This window comes from Phlebotomus papatasi, chromosome 3, assembly GCF_024763615.1.
Source record: "Phlebotomus papatasi isolate M1 chromosome 3, Ppap_2.1, whole genome shotgun sequence".
Classification (NCBI taxonomy): Eukaryota; Metazoa; Arthropoda; class Insecta; order Diptera; family Psychodidae; genus Phlebotomus; species Phlebotomus papatasi.
Window position 1 is genome coordinate 34,559,943 of NC_077224.1, and position 18,193 is coordinate 34,578,135.

General features: G+C 33.2%; 2 protein-coding genes across 2 annotated transcripts in view; one reads left to right on the plus strand and one right to left on the minus strand.

Moving 5' to 3' along the window:
- The window catches only part of LOC129805401 (tachykinin-like peptides receptor 86C), a 50,496-nt gene that overhangs the window by 9,572 nt on the left and 22,731 nt on the right, over positions 1-18,193 (plus strand). Inside the window, exon 3 of the mRNA XM_055853285.1 lies at positions 1,995-2,208. Within this exon, the coding sequence (XP_055709260.1) occupies positions 1,995-2,208 (214 nt within the window). The remainder of the gene's footprint in view (positions 1-1,994; positions 2,209-18,193) is intronic.
- The window catches only part of LOC129805400 (phenoloxidase 2), a 10,667-nt gene continuing 1,477 nt past the window's right edge, over positions 9,004-18,193 (minus strand). The window contains exons 2-4 of the mRNA XM_055853284.1: positions 14,578-15,703; positions 14,324-14,505; positions 9,004-9,609 (exon numbers count right to left, since the gene is read on the minus strand). Coding sequence (XP_055709259.1) covers positions 9,155-9,609; positions 14,324-14,505; positions 14,578-15,703 — 1,763 coding nt within the window. The 3' untranslated portion in view covers positions 9,004-9,154. The remainder of the gene's footprint in view (positions 9,610-14,323; positions 14,506-14,577; positions 15,704-18,193) is intronic.

The window sequence follows — 18,193 nt, forward strand, 5'->3', positions numbered from 1 at the left end:
GGTTCCAAGTCACTATTTCTTACCATTTGGCCAGTTATAGATTGTAACGTACGGACGGACAGACAATGAGTGTGAGGTTATTTTTCATATATCCTATAAAATCAGAAAATGTGTTGAGAAAGGAGTTCTCTAGGGGATGGAAGGTTAAAAAATTTAACAAAATCTGAATCGATAAAAATATTATCCGAAAATCAATTGTATTATTCCTACTTGAGCAATATTCTCAGTAATTTATAAATCGGTTCAAATCGATTCTGAATCAGTAAACGGTAAATAATGCGAGAGCACTTTTGCGATGTTGCATACAAATCACAATCTCGAGCATTTGATAAAGTATGGAACGCTTTGCCATTCCTTTTTTGATCTAGAAGTTGTGCCAGTATCTTTAAAAATTAATAAATGATTTATTGTAACAAGAAAAATAATATAAGGGGGTGCGCAGAGCAGCATCAAACAAATTATTTACAATCTTTACAAAACAAATACTATATATCTATATTCTAACTATCTAAGAAAACAATTTGTCTACTAATATTTACATCAGGAAAGGAATCTATAAGAAAATTATTAAAAGCGAAGCGATGTCAAACTTTTGATGCATAACTTCGTGTACAAATTTGCTATAATTTTCCGTGAAGTGAGAAATTTTTCCCACGTCATTCAGGAACTAAAACAAATAAAAATTCTTTTCCGGCATTAATTTGTGTGTCTGTTGTACATAAATAATTTATCCAATATTGCTGAATTTGTATTTAATTTGTGCAGGAAAAACTATGATATGAATTAATTACAGAGCATTTCAAATTAATTATATTTATAAACCAATAAACATTTAAAAAATGGAAAATGAAAAAAAACTTTGATAAATTCTCCAATTCATTGCAGCTTTAGATTGATAAATAAGTTTATGAATATGTATAGGCGAAAGTTTCACAATTAGTTTTGGAGCATAACATCGAAGTCACGTTCGAGCATCTCACAAAACCATATCACTCCCTTTTTTTCTAAAAGCCTTCGATGCTTGAAATAAAATGTTTCATTAAGTTTCTGATAAATGCTGCTGTTCTTAATTTAGCAATCTCGGCTAAGGTGGAGAAATCATCACAAAATTTCATTTTTTCAGATTTAGTTCAAACTTTTCTAAAGTGTGTCTCTCAAATAAAGATAGGGGGATGTGGAGCACCTTTGAATTGGGGCAACCTTAAAATTTGGATTTTTTCTTATTTTTAAATGAAACTAGATCTTATACCGTCATATAATTTAACTTCACAATGAATTTGTGGAGTTAAATAATATCACGATAAGGTTCAGTTCCATTTAAAAAAAGCCCAGTTTTAAAACTCTCCCAATCCAAAGATGTACCACTTCTCCCTATACTCGATTTTGGAACATAATTTGGATCGGTAAATATAAGAGAATTAATAACAGTAACCTTCTACGAGTATTTTGTTACACGATATGTTCTGCTATCTACTTTTTCTTTGAATAACTCGAGAAAATAATATTTAAATTCATAAAAGTTTATGAAAAGTTTACAACCTATATTTGAAAGATTAAAGTGAAATTTTGTCCATAGGTAAAATTATTCTTTCACTGCTGTTAATATTCAGTTTTCAGCATCATAAATTTTCTTTCTGAAAATTTGCATAACTTGTATCTTCAGAAAAACTTTCAATTTTTCTGTGAGAAAAACATAATTTCATAAAATATGCTTAATTTATTTTTTCATCTCATACGTGACTATATATAGTAAAGATTGGCAAAGGAATAAGAAGATTGGCAAGAACTTGGTTTGCAGCGTTCATATCTTGAGACTAATAACCAGAGGACAAATTTTCTCAATAAAACTCAAAGGCTATGGAGAAAACTTTCTCAGCAAAATAAACTTCTTCCGGCAACATCCACAAAAGTTCTAAAATGGAAGAGAGAGAAGAAAATCACTCGTAATAGAGTAGAAAATTTTTAAAATAAATTTTTTTGTGGATTTATTTTAGCACATCGTCGAATGAGAACTGTGACCAACTACTTCCTACTAAATTTGAGTGTTGCTGATCTTCTCATGTCATCCTTAAATTGTGTATTTAACTTCATCTTCATGCTCAACTCGGATTGGCCATTTGGTGCTGTCTATTGCACAATCAACAACTTCATAGCCAATGTCTCCGTGGCTGCATCTGTCTTCACCCTTGTCGCCATATCCTTTGACAGGTGAGAATTGAGGTTAAGGTTAGACCATTGTAATGTAATTCACAAACGAGGTAACATGTGAGTTAAATATCGTTTCACTCAATGTGGGATTTATCATTAGAATTGTGGGGTATATGGTAAATAAGGGTAGCTTCGGTAGATACACAATTATCCAACTCTTGTAAAATTGCCCTTACCCTATGTGGCGAATGGGTTACAACCACGAATCATGATGCTCCACTGTACTGATGAAATATTAGACATGCAAATGGGTTAGCACGAACCCAAAACTTGGAGTATAGGTAAACTATTTTTGCGATATCATTTTAAAATATAACATTGCACCATAAAACCAGACATAAGCTTGTGTGAGTTTACGAGAGCTGTGATTCTAAATTTTGCAAGTTTTATTCCATAATAACTACACAGAAAAAAAATATTTTGTAAAAATGTTCGTAAATGTTTGTGAATTCCTATTGGGGAGTTACGAAATGCTCGTGAATCGTATAACCCACAAACATGTTCGTAAAAGTTTGTACTTTTTCACAAACATTGTTCGTAAATGCTCGTAAACACACAAAAAATGTTCGTAAAATTTTGTCATTTGTTCGTAAATATTTGTTTTCTTGTCGAACATTTTACGAACAAATGACAAAATTTTACGAGCATTTTTTGTGTGTTTACGAATATTTACGAACAAATGTTTGTAAAAGTGCAAAAAATGTTCGTCAAATGATCATTTTACGAACAATGTTTGTGAAAAAAGTACAAAATTTCACGAACTTGTTTATGGGTTATACGATTCACGAGCATTTTGTAACTCCCTCATAGGAATTCACAAAAATTTACGAACATTTCGACAAAATATTTTTTTCTGTGTAGATAGAACCCTAAGTCGCATTACTTTATTATTTTAAGAATCTTTAATGTTCCATTAACATACATTGTATTGTATTGTATTTATTTATCAACATGTGTAGTTCCATTGACCCCTCATACCATGCGTCTGCTACTGTTGGTTAACCTCCAGAACTAAAAGGCGGAAATGCGTGACTTAGATCTATACGTCAAAAATACTATCGGATCATTTACCGTTTAGAAGTTCACAACCGATTAAAACCGATTCATAAATCACTCAAAAGCTCGCCGAAATAGTTTTAAGAGTAATTTTCAGACAAAAATTGCTTATTGGCTTGTAACCGGTTTATCATCGGTTCATAATCGATTTATAAATCACTCAAAATACGGATATAATTATCGTTCTGACCATTGTGATGTCCATCTCCTCCAATTGTGAATACAGTGTAGTGAAAATTTGTATTGACCCCCCTTTTCCTGCTAGATACTTGCATACCTGAAGAAGGAGCCATAAAGTTCCGAAATGTCGTTTGTGTAGTAATAAAGGAAGATAAGTCCAGGGTAGGAATTCTCTAACTCTGTGAACGCTTCACTAGTGATCGATTCACTAGTGAAAGGTTCACAGGCTTCTCTTCACGACTGCTAGAAAAGTTATTCTGTAACTTTGCGTGAAGCAGAGAGGGGAATTGTGTTGAAATTTTTATTAAATTTAAAAATTTCATCAATATTTGAACTAAATAACAATGGAAAACACTAGAATTAAGTATTAGAAATGATGTAGTATTGTTTTTCAAGCTGAATATGGAAAAAAATTTTACTGGCTTCACCGAGTGATAATGTCTGGCTCCCTATAGTTTTTACGAATTCATATCGGTCTCGTCTCTCATAGGTCCTGAAATCGTGGATATTAAAAACTTATTCCCTGCGAATCTGAGGTCGATCATTGGTGGATAACCGAACCGCAATATTACTATATCTGTGAACTGTGAATAAGAATGAATTACGTATAAATAGGGAAACACGTGCAAAATCAACCTTCAATTGTATTTATTGTATTTACTTATCACATTATACTATTATTATTAGAAATTTAATTCCTGCTCGGAATTTACCACTAGCTTAGGTAAAATTGTTAGTTAGTCGTTAAAATGACAGCAGCGTTGAACTGCTGAAGGTTTGAGCAGAATTCATTCTAGAAAATTAATTACACTCCAAGGGAAATGGCACTCCATTTGCTTCATTTCATTTTGGATAAGCATCGTCACCAGAACACCTATTCAATTATAAAGCTCCTTCCTGACGTACCAATGTTCTCCATGTTATTGCTAACATCAATTGTTTGTAGAGCAAACAAATTTTACAGATTTACCTTCCATATACGCTATTCTCCACTCAAAAGTTTCAAAGTGAATAAGGCTAGGACACTAATAGAACCGTAGTGTTATAATGTTCCAATATTTTATAATAATTTCAGACGTGAGAAATTTGTTCTATGAATAAATTTAAATCAAAAGGGAACTCAACTATATATTACTTTCAAATTAATATTCATAACATCATTTTAACGAGGAGATTCTACCAGATTCTACCCTGTTTTAGAAGTTTGTTTTCCAATATCATTACCTTTTAATCGACCAACTAGAAACATATAATCCTTGAACTATAATAAAACGTACAAATCTTTTCATAAAATATTGTGTTTGATTACAGAGAACTCTAAAAAGAAAATAAAGTTTTTTCTCAATTTCTCAGTCTGCGTGCATTTTTCTATTTGTCTACCATGCAATTCTTTTATTTTAGAAAATTCATATTCGTGGAACGAAAACTGGTATTAAAATGATTGAACCAAAAGCACAGAGGAAAAATAATAAAATGAAAATGTAGACGACTGGAGAAGTAAATTTATAGAGGAAAACCGCACAATGATAATTATAGTGCCAATATTTATTCATAGCGAGAGTACAATAGTGCAAAAAATTTTAATCACATTCTTTCCAAGAGAGACTTGGCTGATCATTAAAAGATATATGAATAAAGACTAGAAAATTACACAAGTACTTTTCTTTAGTCTTAGTCATCAAAATTTCCAGGAAACAGGACGTTCCAGAGAAAAGTTTTCTCATACAAGGACATTAGTCTCTGATGTTGTAATAAATGTAATACTCATGTATTTTGTACGCTAAATTTAGAATTAGAATATCCTATTTGGAAAGTGAAGAGTTCTATTCCCTCTCTATCTTTGCCCTGCACAACTTTCCTCTGTTATCAAGTACACAGAGAAAAAAAATACCCTAGAATCAATACTCTGTGTAACTTTTCACAAATGGTCATTCATTATATGTTTCTAAGTCAAACCTGAAGTTTTGTATTTGTAACACAAATTACCCGGAAAATATAAGACGATGTATAGAGCAAAATGTTACGCATATAATTTTAAAACCTCTGTTTTGACTATGAAATATGTTTTTTACTTCCTGAAGACTTCCTTTTAGTCTTGTATATTTTTCTGGACTCGAAGACTTTTGATTTACTTACCTCAGCACTGTGTAATTAATAAATGTAGAAAAGACCATAAACGGGTTTAAAGGATGAAAAATACTTAAGTAAAATAACACTGTACCATAATACTTCATTTGAAGAAAGTTCTTCGATAATGTAATGCTTACTCTTAATTTCACTCTTAATGTGAATTAATAGTTATAAAAATTGTTTCAGAAATAAGGCTGGTTCTGAGCTAAACTGGGTTAAATTTCAAGTCTGCAGCCCATAAAATGTTATAATCGGTCATCAGTAATAAATCAGTAAAATAAAGAAATAAAAATAAAATCAGACCTGAAATAGGTCTGTAGTCCGTAATAGGGTGTGTCATTGCTTGCCCGTATGTTGATAACTCTGATGACAATCGTAATATGTTGAATACACTTACGACTTAAGTCGAGAGACGGCTTAACGTAATTATCTCAGCTAAAGTCGTAAGTGTGTCCAGCAACCGATTAACTAGAAACGACTTTGACTTTTTTTGTAAAACTCTTAAAAAATTCTTTTAATTCTTTTCAATTTAATAGGTAACTTGAGAGAAACTGTGGCACAAGGGACACTTTTGTTCTTTGTGAGTTATTATAACACCTGACAGGAAATTTACCACTCTACAATTGTGTCACAGATAATTTGTTTCTATCTTGTCGAGAAATTAGCTTTACCTGGCTTTACCAGAGATTCTCCAATAGTTTTTTACAGCTCGAACTCAAAGAGAGAACAGTTATAATCGACTTTTTTTTAACTTGTCACCGTCTTAGAGCTTAAACGGTAAGAGATATTAAGTTCCGGGCTTCGGTAACCCCAAATAAAAAAAACGATATCTTTAGACGTTTTTTTCCAACCTTCTCCAACCCCTCCAAAATCATGTTTTTTTTTTTGGTTTTTCTCAAAAACGGTTCATAATTTCTTTTATTTTTGGATGTGTTTTAGAGGTAGTTTAGGTGAACATTTCGTCCAAACATACCTAAGGTAAAGTGCCCTCAAGTCGACCGGTTCCTCAATTCGACCGGTAGAGTTATTTATTCAATTTATATTTGCACTAATATTTGGCGTATGATCTAACATTAATAGGTCAATTATTCCATAAATAATTACGAATCAGTGACAATTTTATAGAAATTCACCATTAAAACATTCAAATATTGACCACCGGTCGAGTCGAGGAACCGGTCGACTCGAGAGCACTTTATCTTATGATATAAAATTATCGCCGGCCGCCTTGAATTTTTGAAGGAAAAAGTTTTTACCACTTTATGGGGTCTATTTCTCAACCGATTTGGATAAATTTAGATTTTTTGGAAAGGTCTTTAAATTTTCAATCCGACTGCATTGATCGCAATCGGTGATGTATCAGTGAAATAGCCGTAAATGACCAATAATTTTTAAATACTCTTTTTTCTGTCCGTAAACTTATTACCCATCTGGAGGCGAAACAGTAAGGGATTTAAACTTCCGATCTTCCAGGGACCCCCCATAAGTCGACTCAAGGAACAATATTATGATTTTTATATGAACATTATTATGATTATTATGATACCTATGACCCAAAGAAATCGCCATCTTGAATTTTCGAAAGTCAAAGTTTAACTGGTCTTGAAAACAGTAATGAATCGGTTAAATATCTGAAAGTGACTTATCTTTCTCGTATTTACATTTTTTGTTTCTCTGTATGCTTGTAGTTCATGGCAAAACATTCTAAAATTATAATTTCTTTTCGAATTTTTGATTTTAAAATGCTTTTGTGGTTTATGAAGGAATTTAATCTCTAGTAGATGAGTAAAAACCAAAAGATCATTCGAAAAACTAATAGGTGTGATTATGAAGGAATCACACCTAATTCAGGGAGAGCTCTCTATGTCATAAGTTCGAGCATTCCTCAAAGCTGGAACGCTTTGTCATCCTTTTCTTCTGTACATTCTGCCTTCTGTTACTTTTTAACCCGAATGGTCATTTTTGAAAAAAAATAAATGAATTCTAAAAGGGAAACTATTCGAAAAATCTTAAAATGAAGTGTTTAAGAAACACTCAATAAAATTTTTAAAAAAAATTAATTGGTCAAAATTAATGAGAATAATAATTCTTGCTTGAATTCCTTTAAACTTTCGACGTTAAAGGGCTGTCTAATAGCTGAAATTTGAAGCTTTGATTCCTGGAATTCATCAAATTTTGAAACTTTCGACTTATCACAACTTATTCCTAGGATCAATTAATTCAATGAAATCAAAGCTAAATAGAATTTAATATACATATAGTTATCCGTAAAACTTTTTAACTAGAATATAAATCAATAACAGTTTACACGTTATTCCAACAAGTGTTCTATAATTCATCATAATTTACACCAATCTTCTCATATTTGCTCAATAACATACATTATCCAGAAAATCTCACTTCAAGTTTCTTCTTTAACACCTAGAGAAGAGCAAGGTGCGTTAAAAGTTTATTCAAATACACGCGAAAGCACGTCATTCACAAGTTTATCTATACTCTTGTTTCGAGGGATGAAATATTTACACAGTCTGGCACAATTTGTTGAACTTTTAGGTGAAACTTGAAATGGTGAAAGCTTTAAATTTCTCACACTGCGGGGTCTACCAATGAAGTTTTCCAAATTTGATATCCATTCAATTTTCACTCTAAAAACTAATAAATTACTGTCAGAATAATTGAAAGAGCTTCTTCCCTATTTATGATACAAGGGATAAAAGGAAAGAGAATCTTGGTAAAGATTGAAGAGTCTGAAAAGAAAAAAGCCAATGGGATTATAGGGTATTGAGGGTATTGCGAAAAAAAGTGTAGCGAAAAATTTTCTATACAAAAAAGGCCAACGGAGAGTAAATATCGGGGTGTTCTTTTCTTTTTATGGGAAACATCGAGCAATGTTAACTAAAATGGGTCAACTGATGGTGTTTTGAATATTACAAATAAAATGGAATTTATTTGTACTGATGGAAAATATGCTTTCATATATAAGTCTATTGGGTTTTGGTTTTACCAACTCATCAAAACCCAACGAAAAAAATTGATGAAAGATATCAAGTCTATAAGTGAGTTCGTTATGAAAATGTAGTGAAATGCTGTAAATAATTTTACTTAGGCAAGAGATTCCCAGCACAGTATTTTTATTCAAATGATGTTCTTCAGGAATTCACAAGGGTGAAGATGCCATTTATAGTGAATACAAAGCTTTGTTATTTACTTCTGTAACATTTTCAGACGAGGAAATTGCGGAGCAAAAAAAAGGGTGAACATTTTAAATTATAACTTTGCATAGGATGAACGACGGTTTCCTTAGGGATGTATACTAACGTTGATTAGAATTCAAATGTAGTGCGACTTGCTGGTTAAGCGCTTTTTTTGGAAGAGCACCGCCCAGAGTTTGAATTCAAACACCCTTAAGCCCACGAAGTTCCAAAAGAATTCTTTCCTATCCTGAATGGTGCTTTATTCGTGCAATAAGTCTATAATAGTGCTGTGCATGTGCTATGAAAAGGAAATTCTGGATAGGGATTTTCCGGCAATTGCGCATTAAAGTATTGTGGCAGAATCTTTGATGATAAATCCAGGAAATTCAAGTCCTATTGCCTCTCTGCGGAAGCGCGTCATCACTGAAGATGCTTACGTCAACCACAAACATATTTGGTGTCAGGAAGGTGTTGAGACGATCACTGCCCTGGCGCGGTAGTCGATCGAAGGGGAAACCCATAGGACGACGATCCGGATACAAACGGTCACGGACACCGCAGAAGGAGAAAGCATCATTGCACGTGCCCACCAGATCCTGCTCTATACGGTCCTCCTCATAATTGGTCAGCATAACAAAAAGCTCACATCGAAGACCCTCTGGCAGACCCTTGGGGATGAGCATATGCTGAGGCCACCCACAGCCACAGAAATTAAACTGGGCCTCGGCAGATGTTCCCACACTAGGGCGATTGGCGTCCAAATCACGGAAAGTCCTCTCGAAGGGAATTGTCACATTAGATTCAGTTGAACGACGGCGAATGGTATTAGCTCCAGGGCGACCTGAAACACAGGATAATGGAGTTTAATTACGACACTATTTAATTACACATCGGTTATTTTATTATTAAGCCTTTAAGGACGAAAAGGTCCAAAATAGGGGGTTAGAAATAATATTTTTTCCGACTATATTTAGAGAAAAATACACTTTTAAATGATCGTAAAAAAATTTTTAGGTAACCCTCCGGTGACCCAATCATTTTTAAAAAGTTAAAGAATTAAAAAATGAAAAAGATTTATAGTTTTGTGTTACTCTGAGTAATCATTTTTTTTTAACAGTTTACGGAGAAAAAGGTCTTCGGAAAATCATAAACCTTAGAGTGATGGTTTTTTAATTACTTTAAAATCGAAAACACTCAATAATGCATAATTTTGAAAAAAATGACTTGTTTAAAATTGATATCTCATGTTACAAAAATATTTTAAAAAGAAGAGACTGTGGAACAGTAGAATATTCATTTTCTTTTACAATTCTTATTAGATTTTTTTAAATTTTAGATTATGTTATGTTGAAGAATGTGTTCGATCTGGTTTTTCTTTAAAATTGTCGAGTTTTGAAATTTTGACTCGTAGCATTTAAACCAAAATTTCCCTGCTATCTATTAAGAAAATCAAATAAAATAAGTAATAAATTTCTTCCGTTTGACACTTGGTATAATATATCGGTAATAACTTGAATATCCTGATTAGAGAACTCCACAGTACCTGTTATCCTAACGGAATCACAAAAAGGTATTCAAATATTCGCATTTTTGACATTTTGGAATTTTGAGCTTTTAAGAATACTGGCTTTTCTGGATTTTGACTATTGACTGGTAAAAATAAAAGGATCGAATTTATCCAAATTTGATCTTTTTGCAAAGAATGGATCAAATTTCAAACTTTGAATGCACATTTTTCATAATAGAACATGTTAATTTGATCCATCCTTTGCAAAAGGATCAATTGATACTTTTACTTTTACTAGTGTTCAGGATTTTGGTCAAATTGAATTTCGTCCCATTTGAGATTTTAGATGTTCGGGTTTTGGACTCATTTAGAATTTTACCTCTTCAGGATTTTAACTCAAACGGGATTTTGGCTCTTTAGAATTACAACTGATTCGAGAGTTTCACTTTACGGGATTACAACCGATTTGAGATTTTGAATCTTCGTGATTTTGACCCGCATTCGCAATTTGTCTCTTTTGAATACCGACGATATCGACCCATTTCGAAATTTTCATTTTTCTGGAATTTGGAGCTTAATTCGTGATAAAGATTTCAACACAAGATCTACAACAGATCTACAGATCGGGATTTTGGTTTTCGGGATTTCAACCCATTCGGGATTTTGGCTTTTCGGGATTTTGGCGTTCGGGATTTTGGCGTTCGAGATTCTGGCTTTCCAGATTTTGGACCATTCGGGATTTTGGCTTTTCGTGATTTTGGCTTTCGGGATTTTAGCTTTTCGGGAGTTCGACCCATTCGGGATTTTGACCCAATCGGGATTTTGGCGTTCGGGTTTCTGGCTTTCGGGATTTTGGCTTTTGGGATTTTGACCCATTCGGGATTTTGGCTATTTTGGATTTCGACCCATTCGGGATTTTGGCTTTCGGTATTTTGGCGTTCGGGATTTTAGCTTTTCGGGATTTTGGCGTTCGGGATTTTGGCTTTTCGAGATTTTGGCGTTCGGGATTCTGGTTTTCGGGATTTTGGACCATTCGGGATTTTGGCTTTCGATATTTTGTCGTTCGGGATTTTGTCTTTCGGGATTTTGGCGTTCGGGATTTTGGCTTTTCGAGATTTCGGAGTTCGGGATTCTGGTTTTCGGGATTTTGGACCATTCGGGATTTTGGCTTTTCGTGATTTTGGCTTTCCGGATTTTGACAATTTTTGATTTCGGCCCATTCGGAATTTTGGCTTTCGATTTTTTGTCGTTCGGGATTTTGTCTTTCGGGATTTTGACTGAGACCCCCTACTGAGTGAGCATACATATATACTTTAAAAACATTTTTTGTCTTGAGTATAAATTAAACTTGAAAGTTTACAACAAATATTTTTTTAATCTGAAATATTTGTTAGTTGATTGCGTTAAAATTTATTTGAAAGGTTTTGAAACTTTAAAAAGACCGAACGGGTTTTCGTTTTGTTTTTAGTAAAAATTCAATTATATAACTTATGTAGCACTTCAAAAAATTTCGAGATATAAAATCATGTAGGCTCTTGTAATCCTTTAAATGTAATTTGGTTACTAATGACCTAAAAAGAAATTTTCCCACGACCGTCTAAAGTTGAGTTTTCCTTTCAATAGTCAGAAAAAAATATTTTTCAGATGCCAAATTTCTGATCCCCTATCTTAAGGGTTAAAAATGTTAAAATTTTTGACTATTTTAAACCCTATTATAAATCCTTATGTTCTCTTTTTGAATTTTATAAATTTATAAAATTATCTTCTAGATGTCATGTGTAAGTAAACTCTTCTTTTCTTTTATTTTTTACTTCAATTAAATTACTGAAAAACAAGACGGTATAATTTCAGCGTATTTTAACATGAGAAACAGAGACTAAGAGAGTGTGAGCTGAAATCACTGAAATCCACCCCTTTATTTATGGTATACATGGTTGTAATTTCCTATAAACCGCCAGATGCTGCTTCCCCCAAAATCTGCAATTGAAGCCTGAATATTTCAAGAAACTATCCCTTGCATCCTTTTTTGCAAACTGGTGAAATAGCATCTTACCCAAAACAATTAAGTAATTGTTTTTTTGTCTCTCCTCTTTAACTGATGTACCATCTTTAGAGCACTCTTGCCTAACTATGTAAGTTCCATTATGGGGTTTCTGTATTCCCTTTGGACTATACCCTGGATGGGAAGGTTATTTTTTTTGCCAGCCCCAAGCACACATAAAATCCCACCATTCTACTCAGAAAATTAATTTTACAGTAATGAAATGAAATGCCACAAATCACGTCAGGGACACACAAGTTTCTGTGCTTTTGAGATCCATAAAGAGCAGCTGGTGGTGCTTCAAAAATTCCTGAATGCATTTTGATTGATTTATGGGCTTTACAGAATCATCATAAAGATTTACATTTTGAAGGGCTTGCTCATGCTAAACAGCACGTCATATCAGTGTTATAGATCGGCTTTTATGTTGGAATTACGATTTCATGTTACGGAATGAAAGTCAAAGACTGTCGACAGAATTGTATAGTTTTCGTCTATGCATTTGAAATTATTCCGTGACATTATAAAATTCACGAGATACAAGATGCTTCAAGGGCTTTCAAATAATTTTAATTAATTATTTAAATTGTTGATTTTGGGAAAATTTCAATGCTTATTTTCAATAGAAGTTCAACGTTCAAAAGAAAAGGGACCTTCGTATATGCATTTCCCTATTAAAATAGCGCACTCTTGCTCTGAGCAACTCAAGTGTCGAATGATTCGTACAAGTTAGTGATGTCAGATTCAACTAATATCTCCCGCCTCTTTCACTTTTTCGAAATATCCTTAAATTTTGCTTTCTACATTATTTAGTACCATTAGAATCAGAAAAGAACTTGGTTTTTTCCCGCCAGCGAGATAAAAAGCGTCCAAAAATAAATCTAAAACTAAAATTAAATTTTCAAAATTTCAATGTCCAAAAGTTCGAAATATCCATTTTCGATTTCGACAATGATGGGCCAAATCAACTCTTTCCGAATATGTTCAAAAGAGAAATTTCAAAATGATGATATACATTTTTACATTAAACTTCTATACATATTGTGAGAAATTCCAGTCAAAATGGAGCATTTTGAAGTGAACAGCTTGCATATATGACCGTAAATGGCGTCAAAATATTCTATTTTTCCAAAAAAATCAAAAATATTTAAGATTGGCTAGATCAGATGCTGATAGGTGATTTAACATTCTCGGAATCAGAAATGTTCTAAACATTTGAAAATGTGATCTATCGGTGGTGTTTCACCAATAATCTTACAGCTTTGCAACATCTGTGATTATGAAAAAAAATAAAACAATATAATTAGGGGGAGGTGGGGCTACTTTGAGCTGTGGGGCTAGATTGTTATACGACTTTTTCGCCTATGTCTAAATGAAGCTGGTCATTACAATTATTTTATTTAGATTCACAATTGTTTTTTGTATCCAAATTACATCATGTTAAAACCCAGTTTACTTTAGAAATATGCAAAAAAAATCGTATAACAATGTAGCCCCACGTCTCAAAGTAGCCCCATCTCCCCCTAAAGTTAGGTTTTTTCTGCATATTCTACAAGTTTTCGTTCTCTAAGTGCTTTTTATCGTTTTCCAAATAGTTTTTAAAGGATTATGTAATTGTATTGCACGACCATTTTCCCGCATTAAATACAAATCAAATATCTAGATGCAAACATACAAAACATACATACAATGGCAGATTTAATTAAACCAATCCATATTGCACTGTGAATTGAACGGAATCATGGAATTTTATGACAGTTTGTCCATCAAAATCATAAAAGCACTCTTGCAGCATTGTGCACAAATCGAGAGATTTTTTTACGAAAAGAACCTCTTCCGCTGTAACAATCGATGGGACTTATGAAGTGTTTTGACTCTGAACGTGTTAATGCAACAAGCTTTCAGGATATACGTAAAGCGTTCTAATAAAAGGCACTTTGCCAGGAAAGGATGACAAAAAGCTTTTTGTGTTTCCTTTGTAATGTGTACCAGAATTACTATACTTACATGCAATGACAAATCTATCAAGTTCAATCATCAAATGACGCTGATCCCTAAACATCATCTCTGTGCCACGTTCGTCGAATTTGGGTGCCATGAAAATGCGTGCAGTGCAGAGTACTTGGGCGTTATTTCCATTATTAACATTGATAATGTACGTAAATGGTTCATGATTTAGATGGGTAAATCTGGAGAAAAAAAGGCAGTAAAAACCAATTGAAATTATATTAATCACATATCAATAAGATTTTAATCCTTACCTCGCGAAAACATCACCACGTGGAACGAAATCCAATCCTCGAGTGAGATTAACATCACTCTCCATGAAACGGGTACGAAGGGTTTGGGCATCTCCACCATTATCCATTTGAACGGTCACATTTGTAATATTGATGTTGGGATAGGTCAATTCAGCCACAGTGTAAGGCGGAAGTCTTATTTTGTGCTCCTGGAAAATGTCATTGATATACCCGTGCCATCTGTAGAAAACAGGATCACGCATAGCTGTTGTAGAGTCCCCCATAACTCCAAAGGACTCCAAATGACGATGATCAGGATCGTGGCAATAGCTTATGAAGACGTGACCCATATTGTGAAGATCTCCGTAGAGTTGTCGATTGGGCGAAAGGATACTAGACTCCATCATATTGCCCAAAACATCAATCCCACGGTTATCATCCAAAGGAATTCTATTACCCTGCGTATCTACAGCGAATCCTTGATGGATAGTTTCATAGAAACGATCTACCCAGCGCTCCAATGTACTCACATCCATTTTGACTTGATCCAAGTCACGATTGAGGTCCTTCAATTTTGTTCCAGCAGCACGTCCAGGCCATGCCCGACTCGCCACCAATGAGTCCATTTTTGGAAAGTATCCTTCAGCAATGGGTTCTCTCAAATTGTTAAACCTAGCCACTCGCTTTAAACGATTCGAGAACCGCTCAAAATTATAACGAGCCATTAATTGTTGATGCATGTAGTAGAACAATTCACCTCGCCTATCCTTATCCACGATTGAGCGATTGTTAGCCTCGAATGGATATACCAAGTGCCAATGCCAATGATGCAGATTGATACCAATGTCCTCTCGGTAATACCATAAACGATGCTCCTCTTCCAAGTCAGAGGCTGTGTAATCACGGGGAATAACTATGGGTCTACGGGAGCCTACCGGTACGATAGCAGCTTCCTCGCGAACCGATGCAAACACCTTGCTGTCCACAAATTTATCCGGAAACGTTTCAACAAAATTGGGGATAGGCAGGTCCTTTGTGTCCGGACGATGGAGAAGTGCAACGGATAGAGCGTAATTGAAGAGATAGGGGTTCAAGCGATCACGTGCATAAACTGCCACACTAAGCAAGTCATCGGTGTTTCGCATACCTGTTTGTAAGATTTTAATTAGCTTTAATTAGAAAGAGCTTTGAATTTTATGTAGCCATACATCAAGGCTAGTTATAATGAAGGAACTATACTTCCTGATAAGCAAGATTTCTAGAGATTAATCTATTCCTTTTTATACACGAACGGAGTTTTCGTTCCCATGTCGTATGGAATTCAGGAAGGCTCGCTGGATACAACCCAAACATATTTAACGTCAGAATAATTCCAAGATTAAGCAACATTTGAACTTGGAATACATGTCTCGTACACAGTAAAAAAAGTTAACACTATTATAGTGTCTAATCTTTCACACCACTATTATAGTGTTAAATTTGGAAAAAGTGTTTCATTTAAAAGTGTTTAATTTAAAGTTGTTGAATTTTAAGATGTTGAATTTGGAATTGTTGAATTTTCTTTTCATTTCGAAGATTTTGATTTTTTTTGCCCTTTTAGACATTTTTATTGGTTTTTCCTTTACTCGGGATCCCCTCTAATGCGAAATGATTACATCTGATGCTCGGATCTTCACAATATACTTATTATGCATATAAATATTTAATGTTCTATATGACTTTTGCCCAATGAAAAGCATCTCGACTGAAGCATAAGTCTTAATTGGAAATTCAACAATTTTTACACAACTTTTGTTTAAAAATTCAACAACTTTTGTCTCAAAATTCAACAACTTTTGTTTAAAATTTCAGCAATTTTTGTTTAAAAATTCAACAACTTTTGTCTCAAAATTCAACAACTTTTTTTTTAAAATTCAACAAATTTGTTTACAATACACAAGGCTTCACACTATAGTGTTAAAAATGATGATCAAACTATAATAGTGTTAATTTTTGATCATGTGACAAAAATACCATAAAGTTGTGTATTTTTCACACTATAATAATGTGTAAAACTGTAATCATACTATAATAGTGGTAATTTTTAGAATTTGTCAAACAGTTTTAATTCACGAAACATTGTTGAAAAATTTTTATGATTATAACAGTGAGAAATTTTACACATATCGCAATTAAATAATTAATTTATCCGATTTCACACTATTATAGTGTTAAGATTTTACACATTTTCAAATTAAACAACATTGCTGAAGATTTTCCAACTATAAGAGTGGTAATTTTCAATCACGTGACAATATATTACCAAAATGTTGTGTATTTTATTAAACATTTTTAAATTAAACAACTAAAATGGTCGATTTTGCACTATTATAGTAGTAAAATTTTACACATTTTTTTACTGTGTAGTCAAGTATCATATAAATTGACTTAAAACTGAGTTAAACAAGTGAAGTGTTTCTATGATCTGAATTTAAAATCTTAAAAATTCAACTGTCCAAGGTTTCCTGCTAAATCTAACATCGTACTCTCATATATTTTACGGAACTGACTCAATATCAATCAGAATTTCACTGAAATCGGAGATGAACTAAATAATGAAAATGATTAAAAAAACAAACAAATAAATAATAAGTATTTATATTTTGTCAGTAAAAAATCAAATTTGGTTAATAAAATATCGAATTTTGGTCAATAAAAAATCTAAATTCTTTCCAAAATGGGTCTAATTTATTAATATTCGATAATTATTAATATAGTAATATTTATTAATATTCGATTATGATGAATAATTTTTATTTTTCATAATAAAGTGGACTTCATTGACCCTTTTCCAAAACTTGTATGATAATTTCACTGCTTATAACTCTAAAATAAATACAGAACAAAAAAATACTCCCTCCGTTCCGAAATAAGTCGTACGTTTGGCGAAAACTTAGGGATTAAGGAATGGTTTCAGAGAATGTTTTTGTTATTTGCAAATATCTTATGTATGAACTGTCCTCTATGTTCAAGGATAATATGGGGATCCTTTGACGATGGTAAGTTGAGGAATAGATATGTTGAAGTTGTCCATTTTTCGCGTTTTTTTCAAAGAGCTCCGGTAGATAGTTAATTACTAAAAAATGGACTGTGATTAACATTACAGACTAGAATTTGTTCTAAATTTTTAGTATGCACAAGTAGAACTCAACAGTTATTACCGATATGACATTTTTTATATCTCAAATTTTGCAGAATGAGCAATAAAAAGAACATTTTTTTATGTGTTCGAATATCTGAATGCAAAATGGTGAGAGATAGGTACTTGCGACCTTCAGTGGACCCCCCATAAGTTGACCCTGGGACCATTTATATGTTTCTCTAAAACATATCCAGAATTTTAAAAAAATCGCACGACGTGTTTTCGAGAAATCCCAAAAAAATATGATTTTGGAGGGGAAGGAGAGGGGTGGGGGGCAAAATAAAGGACATATTAATGGTCCCAGGGTCAACTTATGGGGGGGGTCCCCCGAAGGTCCCAAGTCTGTATCTCTCACCATTCTGCACCTATTTTAGATTGAAAATAAAATGCCAAATATAAGACATTTTTAAGACATTCGTCCCTCAACTTGCCATGAAGACTGGACCCCAATTTTAG